Genomic DNA, 10,203 nt, shown 5'->3' with positions numbered 1-10,203 from the left:
TCAAAAATAAAGTTAATAATTTAAAAAGAATTGAAAATTTAATTATGAAATTTGAAAATAGAAGAGAGAGAAGAAGAATAGAATTTTCGAAAATAAGAAGAGAAGAGTTAGTTAGAAAGTTTTGAAAAAGAAAAGAGAGAAGATAAGTATTTAATTAAGAAAAGATTTGAAAATAAGAAAAGATAGAAGATATTTGAATTTAAAATTTGAAATTTGAAAATTAAATTTTAAAATTTGAATTTTGAAATTGAAATTTGATTTTTGAAATTTGAATTTTAAATTTTAAAATTTTAAATTTTGAATTTTGAAAAAGTCAACAAGATAATATAAAGATTTGATTTTTTTTTATTTTTAAAACTAAGATAAGATAAGATAAAAAATTTTGAAATTAAAATCTGAATTTTTAATTATGATTTTCAAAAATATGATTAAAATAAATAGAAAAGATATATTTTTTATTTTTGAATTTAATAAGGAGAGAGAAAAACAAGTAAAAGACACAAAATTTAAAATTTTTAGATCTAAGACACCCTATTATGCGAAAATTTAAAGAAAAAAAAAACACCAAGAGACACCAAACTTAAAAATTTTTAAGATCAAAACAACAAGAAACACAAGAACACTTTGAAGATTAACAAGAACATTAAGAACAAGACTCAAGAAATTTAAAGAACACAAGAAGGAAAGGAGGGAGAGAGGACTGTGCTGTGGTGCAGTCCGGATCGCCGCTGCTGGGAGAGGCTGGGAGGGGTGGGTTCAGCGCTCAACTGGGAGAGGTTGGGAGAGGTGGATTCAGCGCTCAGCTGGGAGGGGATGGGAGGGCTGGGTTCGGCTATGTGCTAGGAGGGGTTCCTTTGAGTTTGAACACGTTAGGTTAGGCTGTTAAGGTTAGGGAAATCTGATTTAGGGGTGGGCCGGTGGGGTAACGGAATTGGGCTAATGGGATAATGGGGTAATGGGATAATGGGTTTTTTAGGTGATTGGTTCGGTTCGGTTTGGTTAAGGTTTTCAGTGTCAGAACCGAAAACCAAACCGAACCGCAGGAAAAACAGCAAAATATAATTTTTTCGATTTATTCGGTTTTCGGTTTATTCAGTTTTCAATTTGTTTGGTTCGGTTCATCGGTTTTGTTCGGTCTGGATCGGTTTTGAACACCCCTAAGAATATGTAAAGAACACCAAACTTAAACTTTTTAAAAAACCAAACATAAATTTTCGAAAAATTAAAAGAAAAACAGAAGAAGACACCAAACTTAAAAATTGACACAAAATTTAACCAAAGAAAATATTTTTGAAAAATTTTTAGAAAGAAAGACTCGAAGTTTTTGAAAATTTTAACCAAGAACATAAAAAAAAAGACTCAAACCAAAAACAAAAATTAAACAAAGAAAAGAAAAATATTTTTTTTGAAAAAGTTTTTAATTAAAATTTTTTTCGAAAATAAAAAAATAAAATAAAATACTCTTGCAAAAATCAGAGACAATACCTGATCTAGGGAATAAGATAATCCGTCAGTTTGTCCAAACTCGAACAATCCCCGGCAACGGCACTAAAAAACTTAGTGCACGAATCCCCACACCTTCGTACAGCTGTACTAGCAAGTGCACTGGGTCGTCCAAGTAATACCTGAGCGAGTCAGGATCGATTCCACAAGGATTGTGGTTTGAAGCAAGCTATGGTTACCTTGCAGGTCTTAGTCAGGTGGAATCAAGAAGTCATTGGTTTGAAGTTGTAAGTGGAATAATGTATAAATTAGTTTTTATATTAAATGGAATCAGTAATAGGAATATAGTTGAGGATTGGAGTTGCTTAGCCTTTCTGAATTAACTCTGGTATTACTGTCTCCTTTGCTTGTAAGTGATTTCTTCTATGGCAGACTGTATGTGATTGACGCTGGTTTGAGTAGCCGCCAATACTCCTCCAGATCTGAACCCCAGGGTTAGTGTGGATCTATTCTGATTGAGGGTGAAGCTCGTACAGTCCATTCTCCTTAATGATCCTACTCAAAACGCCACAGACAAGGTCGGATCTTCTGGATCAGAGAATGCTACACCTTTGGGTTCTAGCCTCTACCACAGAGACCCTAATCTCCCCGTAAATCGGCTGAACTGGTGTCTCGAGAAGTCCCTAACGAAGTCGTGGATTAGCCGTCTGAGAGATGTATAATCAAGCTGGTGGTTCAATGCTTTCCATTGAAATATTTGCACGAACCCAAGTAGACACGGGTGGTTGTCAGGCACGCGGTCCTAGTATGATGAACAGAGCTGATTGTCACTGGTCATCCTATTCACCATGTTGAAGAACGAATATACATCTTAGAATTAATCACACACGGATCAAAGAGAAACAGTAATAATTTTATTAATTCATAGGACTCAGCAGGGCTCCTCCCCTTAACTTAGGAGGTTTAGAAACTCATACCGAAAGGAAATACAATGGTATATGGTGTAAAGTGGCTGAAGATCCTTAACAAAGAGTGATCTTCTACTATAAATACTAAACTAATGACTAGTAAGGGTAAAACAGTCTTTTTAGTACTAAAATCTACTTCCGGGGCCCACTTGGTGAGTGTTTAGGCTGAGCTTTGATGAGATCCACGTGCTAGAAGGCCTCTAGAGCGTTGAACGCTGGCTAGGGGGTCCTCTTTGGGCGTTTGGACGCTGGTCTCTTCTCCTTGGGCGTTGGACGCCTAAAAGGGGGCAGGAGGCTGGCGTTAGATGCCAGTTTTGGACCTTCTAATCTGAAGCAAAGTATAAACTATTACACATTGCTGGAAAGCTCTGGAAGTCAGCTTTCTATATCCATTAAAAACGTGCCATTTGGACTTCTTTAGCTCTAGAAAAGCTCTTCCGAATGCAAGGAGGTCAGATCCGAACAGCATCTGCATTGTTTTCTTTGTCTCTGAATCAAACTTTTGCTCCAGCTCCTCAATTTCAGTCAGAAAATACCTGAAATTATACAAAAACACAGAAACTCATAGTAGAATACAAAAAATGTGAATTTAACACTAAAACCTATAAAAACTTAATAAAAACTAAACAAAACATACTAAAAACTATATGAAAATGATGCCAAAAAGCGTATAAAATATCCGCTCATCAGATAACATACATAAGCACGTTGGAGAGCAGATGAATTAAAATCTTAAGGAAAGAATAAGTGTAATGAGACATATATGAGTATATATAAATATCTACTAGTCTCGGCCTACGAAGATTAAGCCGGCTAGAGTTATACATAACCTATCTCTCCAAGAATACATCATAAGCCTCTATAGGCAAGTCTTTAAAATAAATACATCATATACATTTTTTCAAAAGAAGGAGAGATTCTAAAACCAAAACAGGAACAAAAGTCTTCTTCGCCATCTCTCAGATAAGACTCCCGCTCACTGAGGAGCGCTGGAACCTCCACCTGAAAAACAAAAATAATATATGGGTGAGAACCCAAACCATCGGGTTCTCAGTAGGGTAAAAGTGCCAAATCGATGAAATATAAGGAATCTTAATCTTCCACATCTCATTTGATCCAAGCCTAGGGTTCCCATTAAACCAGAAAATGGCAACTTACCTAAGGATTCTAAAGTATCCATTTATTCTCAACTTTTCACAAACCTCCAATCATCACATTAGGAACAACCCTTAGCGTCACCACCGCCAGTATAAGAAATTTTTTAGTTGTTCAAACACACAAAACAATATAAAGAATACACAAATAGAGAGAACAGATAAAGCAATTAGCTTAAGTAGTATATAGATACAATTATTTAATAAGACAAACTAAATACAAGATGCACACTCAATCACACACAAATACAAATGATGCATGTGTGCCCTATGGCCAATGAAGATGATAAAGGTTAGGGTTTGGCTCTCACCTTTCTCTTCACTCCATCTCAACTGCTCTCTCACCAAATAGGAAGGGGTTGCTGAATTGCTAAAGGGTTTGGGGGTATATATGTGTGGGCTTGGCCTAACGTAGGCCCGTTTGTGAATTTTGGTTTATTTGGCCGAACCTTGGGTCAAAACTTTTAAGATAAGTGTTCGGGTTCTATTCTAAATATTTTTTTTATTATTTTCATATTTTCAATTTTTTTCACTCGTAGTACCGGATAGATTTAAGTCGGTACCAAAAATTTTAACGCTAGTACGCGTTTTCCCCAAAATAGTTATATTTTCGCGCTCAATTTAATTTTCACAATTTAAATTTTACCGTTAAATTTTTAAATTATAAATTCTAATATTTTTAAATATTTCGGGCGTCTTAATCCCAATTAACGTAGCTTTAATTAATCAATTTACTAGTTAATTTTTTTGGGTCTTACAATATTAGTATGGTGATCATGGTAATTTCATCGCGACACTAATGTGATAAAAGTTGCGAAATTATACATGTATAGCCCAAGTGAGAGATTGTTAAGAAATTATTAATATCCTAATCTATTTATCACTTTTTAATTTGGTCAGGGTTGTTTATCACTTTTAAAATCTAACGTTGGTCAGGCCCAATGTGTTTTTTTAAGTGGGTTTCCCATTTTCGACCCTTTTCAGAGTTAAGGACACACTGGTGGGAACTGAGAACTTGAAAATGGAGGGAAAATTAAACCCTAAAATCACAGCAAAATGACAAAAAAGTGTTCATGCACTACACCAGTTATAAAATCAGAAATCATAATCACACTCCATTTTCCTTAAACCCCCCTTTCATGTCACGTTTCTGATTTCTTCATCCAAAGAAAGAAAGAAACATTCCGTTTGTTTGTGCTTCTGTTTCTATGGCAAGGCTGCTCCGTAACACTTCACTTATCAGACGCTCTTTCTTACAACCCGATACAGTGGATGCATTTCTTGTTTCTGAAGAAGCTCTTGCTTATGTATGTTCTGCGGAAACTTTTTTTTTTTCCTTTTTTTTTTCTCCACACATTTTTGGTTATGTGTTGGTGGTCTTAAATGAATGGTTAGTGGTTCATTTGCCCTTTTGTTTGCTCTTACTTGCAGAGACTTAAACGAGGAATTTTCGGCATGTCTCAATCTTTGAGCTTTTCAAGTAAAGGTGCTTGTCTCAACCATTTATTCGTCTTCCTTTCTTTCTCTAATCATTTGAAAAGAGAAAATGAAAATTTGGTGTCATTAAGTTTACACTGCAGTGAAAGTTTGAAAGCCTAAATTTTCTTTCAGCTAGTCCTCATTTTAAAATGATAAAAAATGGAGGATTGTTAAAGTGGAGGATTGCTTTAGTTTTGTATGCGACAAAAATGTAACTTTAAAATTTAACAAGAAATTTTTATTACAATGCCATTCGACCAGCAATGTTCTATTGAAATAAATGTATGTCATTAGATAGGTGGGCAAGAGGGATCTAAGCATTAATGGACTCGGTCATTTAGTGCAGATATGATACATGATAGGGTATAATTGCATTGTTTGATCCATGTAGCCAACCTTACCTGTAAAATAAGGCTTTGTGTTTTGTTGTTGTTGTTGTTGTTGAAATGGGATTATCAATGCTCTGATGTCTATTCATTGTGTTTTCCACTAGGATCTTGACATTTGTCCTTGTTGTACTATTGTCTGAACCCATTAAGGAACTTGGAAAAACATAATTTCTACTTATTTGAATGATTATTGTATGTTTGAGTCATAGTAAGCAGTCATTGGCTTAAGCTAGGAGATTCTGCTTTTGCTTTCTCTGTGGTTTGTCAATTTTTTTCCCAGCATTTGGGTTTTTCTTATAGTTTGCGCAGCTTCTAAGCTGTTTTACTTCTTTTTTTTGTTGGAAAAAAAATGTACCGGTAGGTAGAAGGCGCTCTAAGTCAGATGGAAGTGACTCTTGTGAAGAGAACATGTCTAAGAAAGATTTGGCCTTACAACATGCCATGGATCAGATCACTTCTGCTTTTGGAAAGGGATCTATCATGTGGCTTGGTCGTACTATCTCACCAAAAGATGTACCTGTGGTCTCAACCGGTTCATTTGCTCTAGATATAGCGCTCGGTGTTGGTGGTCTTCCAAAGGTGCTGTTGGATCCTTTTGGCTTGTATATTGCCACTAAATATTTCATCTGAACTGTTGGAAAAAAAATGTGTCTATTTTGTACATTATCACTTGCTAAACTTCATGACTGATTTATTTGGTTTGACACTTCATACATTGCAAAAAATTGAAATGTTTCTGGTTAATTTATACAGCTAGGTAGAGAGATAGATAAATAAATGCCATTGGCTCCATCTTGTACTAGTATGCTTCTTATCTTATGTAACTTTAATATCTGCAGGGACGTGTTGTGGAAATATTTGGACCTGAGGCTTCTGGGAAAACAACTCTTGCTTTACATGTGATTGCTGAGGCACAGAAGCTAGGAGGTGATATTTATATGATGCTTTCACTGTGATGATTGTAATATCTTTTGCATTTGATTTTGTTAGATCTAGGACTAATAGTAATAGTATTGTAGTTTGTTATTTGATTGTAATAGTACTAGTAGTGTAATTGGTTATGGCAGTCACAATTGCTCTAATACTTTCTGCCTTTATTTGTCTGTGGCTGAGGCAATACGCTGGGTGCTTTCTAATTTTTTTAATCATATTTTATTTGATGAATGGTAATTCCTTTTCCAGAAGAGTTTTCTGAGTGATGTTATTTGGAAGTGGGAATTTGTTGTTTGAGTTCTATAAAAAGGTTTTGCATTTTATCAACCTTTGTGTTCTGTCTCCCAACTAATTTTCTTTAAAATTTGAATTTATGATGACAATGATCTTTTGGGACTATTATAGTTTTTTGGGCTTATATATATTCCCATTACTATGATTAGTTTGTTAAGACTTCAGAGTATGTGTTAGGAATTTTGTGGTTGGTTTATGCTGATGTAAACTGGTTTATTTCATGCAGGGTATTGTGCCTTTGTTGATGCTGAGCATGCACTTGATAAGTCACTTGCAGAGTCTATTGGTGTTAATACCGAGAACTTGCTTTTATCACAACCAGATTGTGGTGAACAGGCACTTAGTCTTGTAGATACCCTAATTCGGAGTGGTTCACTTGATGTAATTGTTGTCGATAGTGTAAGTTCATCGAAGCCTGAAAAGGTGCTGTCCTGGAGTTGGCTTGTTTTTCCATAATAGACATTGGGCCTAATTTTAGAAATTCTCAAAGAAAAATCCTTTTTCTTTTCAATTCTAGTTTGATTATATCATTGACATCTTGTTTCATTGGATTGATATCATTACATGCTGAGTCAATGAATAGTTTTGATGTTTCCATTTATAGGTGGCTGCCCTTGTTCCTAAAGGTGAACTTGATGGTGAGATGGGTGATGCTCACATGGCCATGCAGGCTAGGTTGATGAGCCAGGCACTTCGGAAGTTGTGCCACTCCTTGTCACTCTCACAGTGTATATTGATTTTTATAAACCAGGTATCAGCTATAGTTGTTGATTTCACTGTCACCAATGTTCCTATGGGCTATGGCCGATTGTGAATATTATTTATTTTATCTTGAGCTGTTTAGCTGTTGTAGGAGTCTGTCCGAAATCTGTTAGTTTCATATTGGTCTACGAATATATCTTTTTCTTGACTTAATGAACCAAAAGTTGTTCACTTCTCATGTAATGTTTGGGCTTCGGCTTTGTTATTGTTGTTTTCAGCCATCTGCATGTCTGCTTTTGATTCATTATGATTATGATGATTTCAGAGTTCTGCTACTGTAACTAATTAATAGGTTTTATCTGATCTACTAGATGTGTCGATATTAAACTTTCCCCCTCACTATCTCTGGTGAAAGTGTTCTCTTGTATTTATTTTCATTACCTGGCTACGAAGGGAATGTGCGTTATGTTTGCCAGGCCTTAATTATTGGTTTTGGTTGAAACTGCTGTTTGATCCTAGGGAATTTTATGGATGTGGATGTGTTCCTCTTTTACTTGTTGCTTAAATGTTGCATAAGAATATTTGTATCTTTCCTTTTCGCCATCATCTGTTCAAATTAATTGAGGGAAGTGTTTATCTCTAAAGTATGGGATCGTGTGTGTGTGTCTGCTTCTCCAGGTGAGGTCAAAGCTTTCAACTTTTGGGGGGTTTGGTGGGCCGACTGAAGTTACTTGCGGCGGTAATGCACTGAAATTCTATGCTTCTGTTCGGCTAAATATCAAAAGAGTAGGGCTTGTGAAGAAAGGTGAAGAGGTACAAATCATCCTTAATTCTTCACTTGTTTTCTGCTGTAGTGTTTGCCATGCCTGTTCTGATATTGTGGTATCAAATAAGCATGAAGGTTAAATATGTGAACTATTTACTAAACTTACTGTTTTCTTTTGAACAAATGAGTTAATTTCTACCTTATGAACTTAAGTCACATTGGATGAATTTGTTTATGCTTTTGAGTTTTGACACAAAAGAGGTACTCTTTTCAGTTATTTTGAATTACTAATAAATTTTTTTAATGTTGTTCATCTGTATTTCTGAATAAGGTAAAAGAATTAAATAATTAGTTTTGCTACTTTTTCTTCCCCGAAATAAGTAAGGAGTTGCTTCTCCCACAAGCAAAAGTAGAATTTGGAGGGAATTTAATTCTTAAATATGGTAACCACTTAACCATTATGTTAATTTTGTATGCAGACTTTAGGGAGCCAGGTTCAAGTTAAAATTGTTAAGAACAAGCTTGCGCCTCCATTTAAAACAGCGCAGTTCGAACTCGAGTTTGGGAAGGGTATTTGTAAAGAATCCGAGATTATAGAACTTAGCCTAAAACACAAGCTAATCTCAAAGAATGGTGCATATTTCGGGTATAATGGCCAGAATTTCCATGGCAAGGATGCCCTGAAGAGGTTCCTGGCTGAAAGTGATAACACACAAGAATTAACAGCGAAGCTCCGCGAGAAGCTACTTGACACCGAGAAAGAATCAGTCACGGAGTCACAGGAGGTGAATCGAGAGTCTCCGGATTCTAGTGACAATGAAACTGCTGTTGCTTTAGAAGCATGATTATTTTAATGATCATGAAGTATGAGGCATTCCAATTTTTTCCCTGCTTGAAGCTGAACTCTGGTGATTTGTGTATGCTGTAGATTTTATGAAACTATGATCACAGAAAAGGGGGCTTTATTCAAATGAAGGAGGCCTATAAAAGCAATGGATCCTTCATTGCGTTTTGTAGATTGGAAATTTTGTTCAATATTATGCGACACATGTAATGATTTGTCTCAAGGCTAGTATGAATTATTAAGTCATTGCTGATATATAAGGTTATCAATCTACAATTTGTATAATGGTGTTGGTGCACATGCTTCTCATCTGATAACTATTTTGGCGCTTGTTCTTCCTCTAGTTTCATATTTGGCAGTAATATGAACAAGATTGGGCTGTTACTATATTCCATTATATGCATAAAAATCTGTATCATGAATCTATGATTAGTAGTAGCAACTTATTTTTTATTTACTATGCTAATAGTTAAATTTTAATCACTATACTGCAGCATTATGCCAATATACATGATGAAATGCTCGAGTTCCATCTGATACATTATTATTTAATTGATTTCTTTAAAAAACTTAAATTATTAATTAAAATAATATGAATCCCTTTATTGTATTCTAATGTCTTTCAACCATGTCGTTTTCGTTCGATGCCAAAATTTAAACTCTTTCTTTGAGGTAGTGAGTTCAAATATACCTGGATCAATATTCAATTTTTGCTATTATTTAAGCATGATCCAGCAGATTCAGGCTCCTACCAAGAGGGAGGCCATCCATGTTCACATTGACAAACATGAATTTTTGAATTTGCTGTTTGCTCCCCTTCTATGTTCATACATACATTGGGTGTTGGGGAGTTGAGATCCAGGAGGTTGCTGTCGCTTACTACTTTTAGGGATAAGGATTGTTTTAGTTCCTAACGTTTAGAGTTAAAATCAAAACTGTCCCTAACGTAGTTTTCTATTTAAAATTATCCTCAATGTTTTATTTGATATTAAAATTGTCCATTCTAATTTTTTTCGAACATTAATGCCCTTTCGTTTGATACCGGTAGTTATGATAATAAAAAAAAGCATTACAAAAATATAAGTAATGAAAAAAAAAAAGGTAAAGTCATGTGAAATCCACTATTGCAAAATCTACCATCGTGAATCTCTTGGAGAGAGAACTCCATGGCTTCCCAAAGCTCAACCTCTTCTTGAAGCCGATCTTCCTCTCATAGCAGACTGCTTCTTTG

General features: G+C 35.1%; 1 protein-coding gene across 1 annotated transcript; it reads left to right on the top strand.

Annotated features, from left to right (window-relative positions):
* Positions 1 to 4,510: 4,510 nt before the first annotated feature.
* LOC107630395 (DNA repair protein recA homolog 3, mitochondrial) lies at positions 4,511 to 9,257 on the top strand. Its single transcript, XM_016333503.3, has 8 exons — positions 4,511 to 4,872; positions 4,997 to 5,051; positions 5,795 to 6,012; positions 6,273 to 6,360; positions 6,887 to 7,059; positions 7,265 to 7,411; positions 8,041 to 8,175; positions 8,608 to 9,257. The coding sequence occupies exons 1-8, from the start codon at positions 4,774 to 4,776 to the stop codon at positions 8,971 to 8,973; spliced, it is 1,281 nt and encodes a 426-aa protein (XP_016188989.1). The 5' UTR covers positions 4,511 to 4,773; the 3' UTR covers positions 8,974 to 9,257.
* The last annotated feature ends 946 nt before the right edge of the window (positions 9,258 to 10,203 follow it).

The sequence above is a fragment of the Arachis ipaensis genome, chromosome B3 (genome assembly GCF_059453495.1).
Source record: "Arachis ipaensis isolate K30076 ecotype BB chromosome B3, ASM5945349v1, whole genome shotgun sequence".
Taxonomy (NCBI): Eukaryota; Viridiplantae; Streptophyta; class Magnoliopsida; order Fabales; family Fabaceae; genus Arachis; species Arachis ipaensis.
The sequence above is the reverse complement of the archived record's forward strand: the minus strand, read 5'-3'. Positions and strand labels throughout refer to the sequence as shown.

What these genes read in the sequence shown, in the direction of transcription:
- LOC107630395 (XM_016333503.3), top strand. Translation starts at nt 4,774, where the DNA reads ATGGCAAGGCTGCTCCGTAACACTTCACTTATCAGACGCTCTTTCTTA. An exon ending in CTGAAGAAGCTCTTGCTTAT is followed by an intron (nt 4,873 to 4,996) that starts GTATGTTCTGCG and finishes TCTTACTTGCAG; the next exon opens with AGACTTAAACGAGGAATTTT. An exon ending in ATGTAATTGTTGTCGATAGT is followed by an intron (nt 7,060 to 7,264) that starts GTAAGTTCATCG and finishes TTCCATTTATAG; the next exon opens with GTGGCTGCCCTTGTTCCTAA.